Here is a 14,873-nt window from a genome sequence, read left to right as displayed (position 1 = left end):
AACACTTATAAAGTCTGTCAGTTTCATCTTGATACGAAGTAATACAATAAATTTAGCCTTCATATTTGTAAATCCTTTTAATTTGGTTCAATTTCTAAATAATTTGAAAAAAAAAATTAGCCTCACATCTGATTCTAAATAATTCAACAATTTAGCTCACATTTGCAAAATTTATCAATTTGGCTATCCATATTTAAGTTTTCGGTCCTCAACACTTACAAATTCTATCAATTTTATCCTAATTTTGAATAATTCAACAAATTTAACTCTACATTTACAAATTTCATCCTAATTCTGAATAAATTTATAATGTAATATTAAGCAGTATTATTTTAATTCAGATTGACATTTAATTTCGATATTATTTTTAACAAAAAATGCTGCTCTCCTTTGCTCATGATAGTGCCTCCAATGTGATAATAAACACTGTATGATTATAAGTATATTTTAAATCTATATTATACGGGTCATCAACGAATCAAAATTTGTACAAATAGAGTGTGCATCTAAACCGGTGAAGGAATTACTAAAGGATTGGGAGTAACTTTGGCCCCATGAATTTTTTGTCTAATAGTAATTTTGGTCCTTGTTAGTTTAATTGTGTTCAATTAAGCCCTAATCCTCCAACTTTTTATGATTAAATATTCTTTAGGGCCCTATTAATTTTTAAAAATTAAACAATTTAACTACTCCCACTATCATCTACTCATCAAAGTCTTCGCCAATCTCACTATTTTGCCTCTGAAACCTTCCCATCGTCGAAATGTGCATCTTCTTCTCTAGAATTTTCATCCGATCCATTTGACGCATTGCTTTCTTTGATTTGGCCGTGGCTTCCCCTCCCGTCTTCTCCGCCATCGGATCGGAATCGGTTCCCACTTTCTTGGTTTTGTCCATGGTGGCTGCTGCTTCTGCCGGCTCCACCTCTGACTCAATCTGATGATGATCTTTCTGAGTCGTCGAGTTTTCCCTACTGGTAATAGTTAGTGCGGTTTCGGGTTTGTCGCAGTTGGAGGACGAAAGCGACGTCGTTTTGGTGTCGCCGTCGTTGATGGTGGTGGTGTTTAGTTCGTCGTTCTCGTCTCTTTGTGTATGCTTTTCGAAATCGCTTTCCTGCAGGCGGCCGTATTTGGCCCGGTAAACCTCGAGTTCGATCTCCAAGTCATTGAGTTCCTCCTCTCTTTTGGCCACCAGATTGGTCATCTCCTCCAGTGTTTCTTGGTCGTACTCGGCTTGTTCTTCCATCATCCTCTGGTACTGGAACGCCTCCATCTGAACCGCCGCTTTCTCGGCTTGTAACCTGGTGATCATCGCCATCGCGTTGTAGGCGGCCACGGCGGAGGCGTTGCGTTCTTCGTCGAGTTCCATGTACAGTGCCATCAATGACTTCCGCCCCATGCGGGGACTGCTGGGGGTGTGGCCGTCGTCGTTGCAATCAGCGGCGGCGAACTCCGATGTGTGAAGCAGTATCTTCCTCGGAGTTTTGGCCGCCCACCGGGGACTGTCGGCTGAGGAATCCGACAAAGGGATGCCGAAGAACTTGCTGCTCTTCGCGGTCTTGTCTTCTTCATCACCCTCCGGCACCATTGGCATTGGACCACCCTTGCCATCTTCCTTCACTGTTATACACATTGATCACCAAAAATCTAATATTCATGAAATGGTATATTTGTTGTTTTAGTATCTCAACTATGCTGAAACTACATATTTATCTACTTCATAATCTACAAGAGTTGAAAACTCTATTTTTATTAACGGTATTCATATTAATCCGTTACTGTTAACCGTAACTCTTAATCGGTGTAACCGTTATATTTTATAAGTCAATTAACCGAATTATTAAAATTTAACATTTTTGGTTAATCAAACCACTAAAATATTGGTTAACGGACAATTATGAAATTTGATAAATGGTTCATTAATTAACCGTCAATAAATTATAATTAATTAATTATATGTTTTAGAGAATAGAATTAGAAATAAAATCAAAATAGTTCCTCTTATTTTTTTAGTTATCATTTTTATCTTATATAAGAGCACATTAAAACAAATATAGATAAAATAAATACATGATTTTGAATCGTAAAATGTAAATATACACCTAAGATTTTAAAGTATAAAAAATGAAGATACCTCATAATATATATTTCTATAAAATAAAATGTATTTACAAATAAATAAGATTTTTAAAAATATATATGTTTTTATTGTCTAGATTTAATGAAATTTTAAAATTTTTAAGTTGTGTTATGTTTGATAAAAATTGTAATAGGTTAATTATAGATTATCCTATAACCGATTCGTTAATAACGTTTAGGCTAAACAGTACTGTTAACTGACCATAAACACTCCTAATTTTTATAGTTTTATCAGTAGGTTCAAATTAAACTATATATTTAACTTAGGATCATCATATTATTCAAAATAAAGTAGAATGATTAAATTATAAAGTTTAACATAATAGAAGGTCTAAAGCCACAATTAAACCTATATGGTAGAAGGTCTAAAACAACAAACGGAAAATGAAACAAAATATGCGCGTAAATGCTTGGAAGTGTAAACTCACATGGCATATCAAGGGCTAATCCCCTTGAGCGATCATTGTCCTCCGGCGACAAATGATCGGCCGACGGCGACGGAGCAAGGGAAGACAGGGGAGAATTTCTGCCCTTGGAACCGGTGGATTCCACCTTCAATCGATGCCCACAGCACGTACAACGATGCTCATTGCTCCTCTCAAAACCCGCCGGTCTTTCATCCCTTTTAGCATCGGAAGCCGGCGGCAACGAGTGATGTACTTCGTTGTTGTTTTCGTCGACCAACAACTGATCCACATCCTTGTGTAAGATCCCCAACAGGGACTTGTACCTATTGCAATCGGTTTCCCTCTCGGTCGCGAACGACAGGAGGCAGCTCTCGCACAAGTTCCGGATGTCGGAAAGCCTCTTGTGGACATGACAGAAGGCGAGACACGACGCGCTCTTCTTGTGGTTGTCGCATATCGATTCGTTGTAACATCGGTCGTCGTTCGTCCCGAGCAGGTCGAGCCTCGCACAAAGAAAGCAAGGGATCGGCAGCTCGAAAAACCGGGCGAATTCGTACGCGAAGAACGCGACGAACCCGCCGATGAACAACATGAAGATCATCACCCATTCGAGAACCGCGTAGATGAAGAACTCGGGGACGCCCCCGAGTTCTTGTTCCACGAACTGCTTAAACGATCGTCTCCCCATATATATATATATATGCGCGATTATCTATATATGTGATAATGTAAAGATTATCAGATTTAGCCCTTTCGTCTTGTCGGGAGATCATGAGAGGGTTGGCTTAAAGCAGACCGACATCATGACCTCTCTCCTTTTGTTGTGTACGAGGAAAGAGGAAGACAGTTAAGGCTAATCTTTGAGTTTAAAGGGATCAAAATTTGGGGTGGTGATGTTTCTTTGACTATAAATAACATAATGGTAAATGCTTAATGAGACAAACCCAGTTTTTTAAGACAGGTTTTGGACCTCAAAATGGGGTTTCTCATGCACTTTCCGACCGATGTTTCTGAGGTTGTTTCAAATATAAGATCCCAACTTAGCTTAATTTAAGGCTGCCTACATGGAAAATTTTACCATTTTATTAGAGGGATGGGGATCATCAATTCATGCTAAAAAAAGGCAATGTTGTCTACGTGGATATTTGTGGGTTATAAGTTTGTATATATATAGTTTTGAGTTCATTTTCTCTAAATTATTGTAGGTTACTGTAATGGTTTAAGTAGGGATGATAGACAGGTATAGTTTTATAGATTTCACATCGTATTTGTTTTAATTAGGATAGGGATGGATATAAGTTTAGTGGTTAATTGACGAATGTGGATGTAAAAAGTCATACCCATCGTGGGTAGTGGGTAGGTGATGGTTTTGAGACCTTACTCTCTCCGCATATGCCCACTATGCATCCATCTGCTCCACGTATTTGTCCGCCCCTAATTATTCATCATATAAATTTTGGACCATTATGAATTTAAGTATAATTTTAGAGACTATTCTATAAATCTTAAGATTTTAAAGGACATAACTTATAATTTAACCAAATGTTAGGGTATAAACTCAATTAATCCTTAATATGCTTCTTAATGAATGTGTTGCTGTTTATATAATTTGAAAGGTTGTTGCAAGACGGGTGTGGGTACATGATGGGCGGTGGGTATTCAATTGGATAGTGAGCATGGGGTGAATTTGAGAATATACTCTTCTGGACGGGTGTGAATTTAAAAGTTTTATGCATCGTGAATGATGGGTAAGTGATGGATACAAAAATATTAGAAGAGTATAAGGTGGTGTTTGTTTTCACTGTGCAACCTCTTCAAACATCTTATGTCTGCGCCGCGCAGACCACGCGCAAACATTAGACTTCGCAGACCGTTTGTTTTTTAGAAGACATAAGCTCTTCAAACGTCTGCGCGAGCTCTTCTTGGTGCAGACATGGTTTTATGTCTTCAAAGGTCTGCAGGAAAATTAAAATCATTTAAATCTATTTTAAAATTTATTTTAAAATATAAAAAAAATTATTTTAAAATATGAATTGATTTATTTTAAAATATGGAAAAATTTATTTTAAAATATGGATTGATTTATTTTAAAATATGAAAAAATTTATTTTAAAATATGGATTGATTTATTTTAAAATATGAAAAATTTTATTTTAAAATATGAATTGATTTATTTTAAAATATGGAAAATTTTATTTTAAAATATGGATTGATTTATTTTAAAATATGAAAAAAATTATTTTAAAATATGAATTTATTTATTTTAAAATATGGAAAAATTATTTTAAAATATGGATTGATTTATTTTAAAATATGAAAAAATGTATTTTAAAATATGGAAAAAATTATTTTAAAATATGGATTGATTTATTTTAAAATATGGATTGATTTATTTTAAAATATGGATTGAGTTATTTTAAAATATGGATTGATTTATTTTAAAATATAAAAAAAGTTATTTTAAATATGGATTGATTTATTTAAAATATGGATTGATTATTTAAAATATGGATTGATTTATTTTTAAAATGAATGATTTATTTTAAAAAATTTATTGTAGTTGTATGAATTATTTAAATTTCAGTATAAATAAAATTATTTAAATTTTAGTATTGCAAAACTCTTTTAGGTTTAAAAAATCAGTTTATTTTATATTTCAGTTTATTTTAGCTGTCCGCAGACGTTAAAAGATGTGGTCCGTAGACTGCAGACCTTTTACCTCTTCAAAAACAAACACCACCTAAGTGTGGGGAAGGGATATCACACCCACCCTCTAGTTTGCCATCCATAGGTTTAAGGAACCACTAAACATATATGGTTAAATTGTTAAACTTTGAGATGGATAAGAATCTAAAATCATTCAACAGAAGGAAAAAGAGATTAAGGCTTAATGAATCTAATTTTAAAATTTATGGAGGCCTAAAAATTAATTAAACCAAAAATAATTTTAGGGGTGAGGTTTAATTTGACTACCTGCAAAACTGGTAGGGACCAAGAAACTATTATATAAAAAATTACAAGTGTAAAACTTAATTTGACCATCGTTAATATTGGTAAGGACCTAAAATAAATTAAACCAAAACAATTTGAGGTTGGTAGGTCGCTCCCACCAGGGATAAAACCAAGATGAAGCTTCAGGGAAAATATAAATAAAAATAAAAAGAATTAAACCAAAAATAATTTTAGGGGTGAGGTTTAATTTGACTACCTGCAAAACTGGTAGGGACCAAGAAACTATTATATAAAAAATTACAAGTGTAAAACTTAATTTGACCATCGTTAATATTGGTAAGGACCTAAAATTAATATTGGTAAGGACCTAAAATAAATTAAACCAAAACAATTTGAGGTTGGTAGGTCGCTCCCACCAGGGATAAAACCAAGATGAAGCTTCAGGGAAAATATAAATAAAAATAAAAAGAATGATCATATTCTATTTGTTAAGTCATCAATTTAAAATTAGTAATGGATACATTAATATGTGGTTTATTTAATTTTAAAATTGAAAGAGACTTAAAAGTATTTAAAACGAAAAAATAGTATATCAAGACTTAATTTGTCTAGTTGCAGAACTAAGAGGGACCTAAAAATAATTACACCCCTGCTTTTTTTTTGGAGGCATGACCCTCCAAAATCCAACCTTCATGTAGCTCCGTTCCTCTCTCACCTCCTACTGTCCTACATACTGTGGCATCATACTCGTAACCTTAAGAAATTCATTCTTATTGCAAAATACATTCCAAGTGGGATCAATCTCAATTAAAATCTATATTCGATATGTTATTTTATTAATCCAGAATGATTATAAGTGGTAATATATGTTCTAAAGACCCAATCATTTAATGACGAACGTTCAAATATCTTAATAATCACCGGTACTCAAACCCGAGACTTCTAAGGATAACAATCATCCCTTTCATCATTGAGTTCACTTGGTTTGTAATTTGGGTAAGATATATATCCGAAACGTGTGAGATTTGTAGGGATCCACATAATTTAACCAAATCAAGTTTTAATTATTGTCAATAACCTTTACAAATGTTATTCACTTGTGAATCCAATCCATTTGAAAATGAACAAGTGATGAAGGTAAAGTTGAAAGCAACTTATGCAAGAATCTCATTCCATCACTTTACATTTTCTGCATAAAACAAACACAAATATGCTGCTTATCCACACACCTTGATTCTCAACAAACCACCTCTTTAAAAGGATTAGGGTGAATAAAGAATCGAGCCAAATGGATTCGATTCAGCCGGTTCATCCGGTACGAATTTCTAGTTCTAATCGAACGATGATAAAAGAAGTATGTTCTTGTACCGATCGAGTGTTCAACAAGGTTTATATCATAAGAGTTACGCTCTCTTTACTCGGTGATCTTCACATCCATCGTATATCCTATTTTTTTCACTGAACAGATCGTAATGCGAACTTTTTAAATCGAGTCAAACAAAATTCGGGTCATGGGATCTAGCAGTTGTGGTATCGTTTGTAACAAGTATCCAACTTGTTTGTGCTTCATTGGATAGATATGGGATCATATTTACCCTACTCAAAGGGCCTATAGGAAAGGACTTATTGTCTTGGAAATATAGCCAAAGAATCCCACCAAGAAAATTAACGTTTCCGTGGCTAAAACCTAGAGTTAAATGAACCCACGTAATGGATCTAATGATATATTCTCTCAAATTGCTCGGGAAACACGTTACATTAAGGGCTTATATATATCTACACAGTTCGTTATAGTTCATCTTTAAACGTCTCCGATCATATTTACGACTTCGGTTTATATCGGAAAAGATGATCGATGAAAGAAACGACAGCAAGTCCCTTTGCGAGAAATCGATGAAAGTGGTGGCGAACATCATTAAACTCTCGTCGTTCTCGATCGCCAAGATGAGTCTTGGCGAAGCGACTGGGCATCCGACGGCGGCCAAAGGTCGTCCCACGTCTGTAACGGATTCGGATACGTTCGCCGACGGACCGATGTCGCAGCCGCCTCTATCTTCCGGGATGTCGGAGAAGTTGCAGAGTAGGTCGAAGCCTTATTCGTTCGTGATGCAGCCGGAAGACGGAGGGAACGAATCGCTGGAGGTTCGCGGAGGAGAACGAGACGACGGTGACGGAAAATTCTCTGCTTATATAAAGAAAGTGCACGAGAAGAACCGAAGCAATTTGCACGAAGCAGCAAAGCTTTCACCCTATATGCTGCCGCCTCCTCCAACTCCCCCATCATTAAGAAGAAAGTAGTAGCCATCTTCATATACAGATGTGTACGTGTTTAATTTCGTAATGATGATCAACCGTTGATTAGTGTTTATTAATGTTGATTATTGGATAAAAGAATAACACTATCCAGTTACGAAATTTGAAATCTTTGTTAATTTCGGGGGACAATATTCACTTTTTGAAATTATATAAATGGTCTATCGATTATAGGATATTATTTTATTAAGTCCCTCGACTATTAAAAGTTACAAAATGGTCACCCGATTATTTGTCATGTTCTAAACTCGTCCTTTTCCGTTAAAGAATTAGCGATCGTCTGAGCTGAATGTTAACATGATGATTAATATATGATAGTTTGAGATTTTGGGATCATATTTTATCGTATAACAGACTGTAGGCTAACTAACTATTCTTTTGGACCAATAACTGATTGAATAAACTGCTTATTAAAGAGCATATCTGCTCATTGAAAAAAATAACACTTTAGAGTTATGAAATTTGGAATCTCTTAATTTCCGGGGACAATATCCACTTTTGAAATTACACTAATTCTAACGAAACTATTTTTAGGATAAGGTACACAAATGGTCCCTTGACAATAAGATATTGTTTTATTAAATTCCTCAACTATTAAAAGTTATAAAATGGTCCTCTAATTATAGAGAGTTGCTCTGTTGAGTCCCTCAAGAAATTTGGATCTCTAATTTCCGGGGACAATATCCACTTTTGAAATTACACTAATTCTAACGAAACTATTTTTAGGATAAGGTACACAAATGGTCCCTTGACAATAAGATATTGTTTTATTAAATTCCTCAACTATTAAAAGTTATAAAATGGTCCTCTAATTATAGAGAGTTGCTCTGTTGAGTCCCTCAACTATTAAAAATTACAAAACGGTCACTCGACTATTCATCATGTTCCAAACTCGTCATTTTCTGTTAAAAAATTAACGATCATCTGAGTAGAACGTTAACATTATGGTTGAGATGTGATAGTCATTTCAGATTCAGGGAATCAAATTTTATCATATCACAGTCAGTAGGTTAACGTTTAAATCATAATACCGCCAATTTTTTTAATGAAAAAACGAGTTTGGAACATAATGAACAATTGGGTGACCATTTTGTATAGTCCAGGGACTTAATAAAACAATATCCTATAGTCTGAGACTATTTATGTACTTTACCCTTATTTTTAATACAATAATTTACATGGTATAAAGATCTTATTCTTTTATGTATGTATATATATTGTTAAGATGTCAAGTAAGATAATATAAAGTAATTTTTCTTTTGGACCAATAAGTGATTAAAGAAACTGCTTATTTAAGAACATGTGGATTGTATCTACTAAACAAATGTTTCTCCAATCCCCATTTCTTAATTAAATCAAAATATTCATATTCTACATTAATTATTATCAAACCCATCAAATAAAATTATTTAATAAACAAAATAAAAATCATTTATTCTGTCAAATCTTTTTTGTTTACTTTATTAAAAAAACCATCCACCCAATATTCAAGACAAGTTAAGTTGGTGAACTAGAAATTATGGTTAAGAAAACTCGACTATTTATTATATTTCAAACGCGTTATTTTCTGTTAAAAATTGATGATATTATGAGTTGAACGTTAACTTGTTGATTATGATATGATAAAATTTGATCATAGAATCTCAAACGACTATTACATCCCGATCATCGTGTTAACATCCAATTTAGACAACTACCAATTTTTAAATGGAAAATGACGAGTTTGGAACATAACGAATAGTAAAGTAATTGTTTTGTAACTTTTGATAGTCGATGGACTTAACATAGTAACACTCTATAGTCGGAAGATGATTTTATAACTTTTAATAGTCTACGGACTTAATAAAGTAGTACATTATAGTAGAGGGTCATTTGTGTACTTTATCCTTATAAAATTATTTCATTTACAACGCTATATTATTAAATAAAATAGGGTAAACTATTGATTTAGTACCTAGACTATTAGTTTTCGTTCTTTTTAGTAACTAAACTTTTAATTTTTTCCAAAACCGCACCTAATATTTAGTTTTCATTTCATTTTAGTACCATATTGTTAAAAACTTAAAGTGTTTAGCACCTAAACTATTAGTTTTGATCCGTTTTAGTACCTAAACTTTTAATCTTTTCAAAACTTAACGTTAAACTTTGAACGTAGTACTAAAATGAAACAAAAATTAAAATTTTTAACCTCGAGATACTAAAATAAAACAAAAACAAAACTTTAAATATAATTTTAAGAAAAACTAAAAATTAAAATATTAAAACAGATTAAAACTAATAATCTATGTACTAACATAACTTACCAAATAAAATATCTCTCGTCCCACTATCTATTTTCTCGAAGTCATCCTTGGAATCTTTATATGACATCCTACCGAATCATAGACTTTTGGTTTATGATCGAACCGGTTAATGGGACCAGTCTTTTTTTTCCATCAGCCAACTAAAATAAATAAATAAGAATAGGATAAATGAATAAAATAAAGGGTGAAGGGGACAATGAGAATCTCTTAATTATAAATTTCTTTGGGGTAATAATTACAAAAGTTAATCATGTGAGTACCAAAGTGGCAGATTGAGAAACATGGAACCCCATACTCCCATCATTAACCATTGTTTTTCAAAAGGTCAATTCGAATATTTTGTAATAATTATCAGACCCACTTCACTCAATTAATTTTGATCAAGAATTCAAATAGTAAAATTGTAAATAAAATAAATAAAACTAAAAGTGTCATTCTTTAAATATTTTAATTATATTAATCAATGAATTAATTATATATAATTATTTTAATTATATTGATCATCGACTGTCGGTATCCATTGCTTTCATTTACTTTATTATAGCATATATTTATTTTTTTCTTGCTTTTTATTTTTATAATGTCATATTTATGGTATGTATTCGTTTGACTTTATGACATATTTTTCTACTTTTATGACACGTTTGGGTCATTTGGTTGTTAGTTTTGTTTACCTATTTTCTAGGGTTGAATTTGACATCGTCACTACTAATTAAGATGACGTTTTATTTGTTATTATATTGATATTCCCTGCTCTTGACCCACATTTTGGATTTGAATAAGCGATTTGCGTTTGTGAATAGTATTTTCACATAGTTCAATTCTGATTTGCAATTTCTTGGTGACCATTCAATAGATTTATCCTCTTTTGTAGTTCGTTTGTCAATGTGTCAGTTATGCTCGTATCTACCTTTCATACTAGTTTATTTAATTAAATTTTTTAATCTTTTCCTTGTATGGTCATCGTGATATTAAATTATTAATTTTCTCATATTTATAAAAATATTCTCATTATATGTTTAATTTATGATTATATTCATAAACTTTTATTGTAATTTAGATATTTTCTAATTACCAAACCAAACCCATTGGATGTGTAATTCACACGTGGAGCTGACTACTTTGTATTTCGGAATGGTTCAAAACTTACTACTCGTACGTGGTAAAAAAAATGAAAATATATTTTTCTCACATATGATACGGTAAGAAATTAAAGTAAAATATGGGAAGAATTAAACTGATTGAAATAATAAATTAAAATGAAATAATTTAACTTTGTTAAAAAATATAAGCATTTGGATTACGTGTTAAAAAATATTTTAACATATATAAAGATGTAACAACAACCACACAAATGTGAAGGCCATGACTTTAATCACTAAAAAAAAAGGGTAAATTGTGCATTTAATAGCTAAACTATTAATTTCAATCCGTTTTAATACTTAAACTTTTATTTTAATTTTAATATTAAAACTTTCATTTTCGTATTCAATCGTTAAAATTTTAACATATTTAGTACCTAAACTTCAATTTCAATTCATTTTAATACCTAAACTCTCAATTTTTTTCAAATTTTAAACAAGATACTAAATTGAAACAAAAACTAAAAATTTTAACGACAAAATACTAAAATGAAACAAAAATTAAATTTTATGTATAATTTTTTTTAAAAAAAATTAAAAGTTTAAATATTAAAACGAATTAAAATTAATAATTTAGATACTAAACACGTAATTTATCCCTTTTTTTCGTTTTGACTTGTTTTTCATTCAATCTAGTGTATCTGATTTTTTTTATGGTATTCATTTAGTCTATGATCATTTTGTCCTAAAATCGCCGGCAGCAGTACCGATTTCAACAAGTCTTCGAAAACTGCTAACGACTGATTCAACAACCGACATGCAGTCGGATTTGCTAATATAACAGCAAGAAAGAAGTGTCATCATCAAATCTGACCAAATCAATAGACTATAGTCTTGAGCCATAGAAAACAAAACCCTTTTGCTCCTTATGATCTTAGGGATCCCAAGGTAACACGACACTACAAAACCAGACAACATAGGACCAACACCCATTTCAGCCTTCAAATCCTCGGATGAAAAAAAATCCACCGCATTATCAACAAGATCCCCACGACCTTTCCCTATCTTTATAATACAATAAAATCCAAAACATATAAAACATGTCTGTTTCATGCATCAAGACAACACAAACAACACTTAAAACTCATCATGTTTATATAAAAGTTGTCTGATCTAGCAAAAACTACTGCATCTCTACCACTAGTCCCCCTTGATATTTTCTTTCTTTTCATTATCCTACACCAAGCCATTGAAACCACAAGAACATCCAAGTAGACCCACCAAGATCTTTGAAAGATCAACTAGCAGATTGAAAATTAAATGAACAACAATCTTAAACAAGTAGCAACGGAAAACGACAAAGACGATAAACATGATAGTTTTGTTCTGTTTTTGGTCTGTACATCAGAAACAAAGGGATTCGAAAACCAGTAACCTAATTTTTACCTTATGTTCTTTTATTTTCCCTAAGCCCCAATTTAAGCTCTAATAATAAGCTTTTCTGGCTTTGCTTATTATAATCTAATGTCAATTCTTAGGCAACGCTGATGATGTTATTGTTATCTCCATTGCTAAAGTTTGACATCACCTGAAATGGGGTATGACTTGAAGCTGAAGATGATGAATCTGTTTGATCGGATTGCAAGGAGAGCTTGAGTGACAATGATAATGGATCGGAAACCGGGTTCGAGTTTGCATTGAGGTCAGATCTCTGAAGAGCTGGGAAACTAGAAACCGGAAGGATGAGGTTTGCTGTTGCACCATTGGTATTTGATTGATTCCCCTGTGCCATTGTGAGATTTTCAGTCGGATTCTCAACGGGAACCAGATGAATTAGCGGATTAAAAGCCATGGGAAAAGCAGCCGGCATCATGGGAATCCCATTGGTCTCAGATGGTTGAGTTGTGTTCTCTTGCCGATCAACTCGCTTTTCTTCCTTTGGAATTGCCTGTACCTAACCCAATAGTAGCAAAATATACAAGTCAGCATAAAGGCCAGTGAATTACGAGGATATCTCATTCATCAAATTATTATTATGTTTTCTGAAGAAATTAATACAAATATCTTATCCACATCAAGTAAAATTTTGTTAAACAAATCCAGTAGCATAAATGAGAAAACTAACCAAAAAGAAGATAAAATGAATCAACAAATTAGTTTTACTGATCAAATGTCAGGAGTCAAAGCCTTATGATTCAACCGATCGGACTTTTTTTTTAGATTCGTCACTTTTCAAAGCAAAACAAAGAAGGGAAAATGTTGAAAAGGGTATAGTAATAACCAATACCGTATCGGTGGTGATATCGAAGAGGCTAGATCTACGACGGCGGCGGTTGAGATTGCTTCGCCGGAGAAAATATTTCTGAGCATGGCTCGCCACCTGTGTCGGCGTACGAGTCTTCACGAAATTTCGAGATATCCCTCTCCAATCCCCTTTCCCTACTTTTTGCAGTCCAACCAGAAACAGCTTGTGCTCTTCCTCCGTCCACGGCACTCCTAAATTTCATTTTCAAAAAAAAAATCAAAATTAAATCAGAAACTTAAAAATCAAAAGAAGACGAAAAGGTAATGATAAAAAAAATTATATGCATAAACCTCGTTTGCGCTCGCGATTTCCGGTGGCGTGGGGAACGGCGTCATCGGCGGAGGCGTATCCGGCGTTGAGGTTCTCATGGCCTTGATCTTTGTTGTTCTTGTTGCAATTATTGTTCGATTCAAAAGGATGTTCGTACTGAGAAAGATTGTTCATACTAACACTTTTCCTCATGGAATCAACCACAACTCTGACTCCAAAAAGCATGATCTCTCCAATTTCACCGCCGTTCGCGGTGGATGAAGAGGCGGAGGCGCACGTGGCAGGCGGCATCCCCATATATTTTTCTCCTTCTTTCGATTTTTCACTGCGAAGGAATATTTTGGTGAGATAAAAATGCTAAGCAGATACCGAAGTTGCGTGGGGAAAACATATATAGCAGGGTAAAGCACACCACATGTCCATAAATTATAGGCTAAACTACCTGTTTAGTATATAAATTATCAGTGTTTATCCGTTTTAGTACCTAAACTTCTAATTTTTTTAAACTCATGTCTAACTTTTTGTTTTTATTTCATTTAATACCCTGTCATTAAAACTTAAGACGTTTAATATCTAAACTATCAATTTTAATATATTTTTATTAACTATTTTTTTAAAATTTAATGTTAAATTTAGAATGGAGTATATAAACTTAATGTTAAATTCACCCGAGAGATACTTAAAGGACAAGGGTGAGGTGGCATCACGTTGTGCAGACTGTTTCCGATATGCGAAAAACTACGTGGCGCGTAATGGTTGGTTATCGTGTCTTGTCTGTTTGTAAATATCCAAAACGAAGTGGGTTTTTTTTATCGACAAAAAATAATAGTGCGTTGTTATTATTAAAAATTATCCCTTCCTTTCTTTATATTTTTTATCTTTAATTCCTTTAATAAAGGTGATAATATATTTTAGAGTAAACTACATATTTAGTACTTAAACTATTACTTTTATTTTATTTTGGTATCTAAATTTTATTTTATCATTTTGTCATTCAATTATCTTCTCATTTCTATTTTGGTCACTACAATTTAAATTTTTTTATTTAACTACCTAACTCTAAAATTTCTCATGTTTTAATCACTCTAATTTATTTATTAATA

General features: G+C 32.7%; 2 protein-coding genes across 2 annotated transcripts; both read right to left on the bottom strand.

Moving 5' to 3' along the window:
* Positions 1-702: 702 nt before the first annotated feature.
* On the bottom strand, positions 703-3,233 carry LOC120207021 (probable myosin-binding protein 5). Its single transcript, XM_039206545.1, has 2 exons — positions 2,567-3,233; positions 703-1,619 (listed from the first exon to the last, which is right to left on the bottom strand). The coding sequence occupies exons 1-2, from the start codon at positions 3,231-3,233 to the stop codon at positions 703-705; spliced, it is 1,584 nt and encodes a 527-aa protein (XP_039062476.1).
* Positions 3,234-12,545: 9,312 nt separating this feature from the next.
* Positions 12,546-14,120, bottom strand: LOC120207102 (transcription factor MYB1R1-like). The gene is made up of 3 exons (XM_039206625.1): positions 13,791-14,120; positions 13,483-13,691; positions 12,546-13,149 (listed from the first exon to the last, which is right to left on the bottom strand). The coding sequence occupies exons 1-3, from the start codon at positions 14,065-14,067 to the stop codon at positions 12,730-12,732; spliced, it is 906 nt and encodes a 301-aa protein (XP_039062556.1). The 5' UTR covers positions 14,068-14,120; the 3' UTR covers positions 12,546-12,729.
* Between the last annotated feature and the right edge of the window lie 753 nt (positions 14,121-14,873).

Source organism: Hibiscus syriacus, unplaced genomic scaffold, assembly GCF_006381635.1.
Source record: "Hibiscus syriacus cultivar Baekdansim isolate YM2019G1 unplaced genomic scaffold, ASM638163v2 tig00014304_pilon, whole genome shotgun sequence".
Classification (NCBI taxonomy): domain Eukaryota; kingdom Viridiplantae; phylum Streptophyta; class Magnoliopsida; order Malvales; family Malvaceae; genus Hibiscus; species Hibiscus syriacus.
The sequence above is the reverse complement of the archived record's forward strand: the minus strand, read 5'-3'. Positions and strand labels throughout refer to the sequence as shown.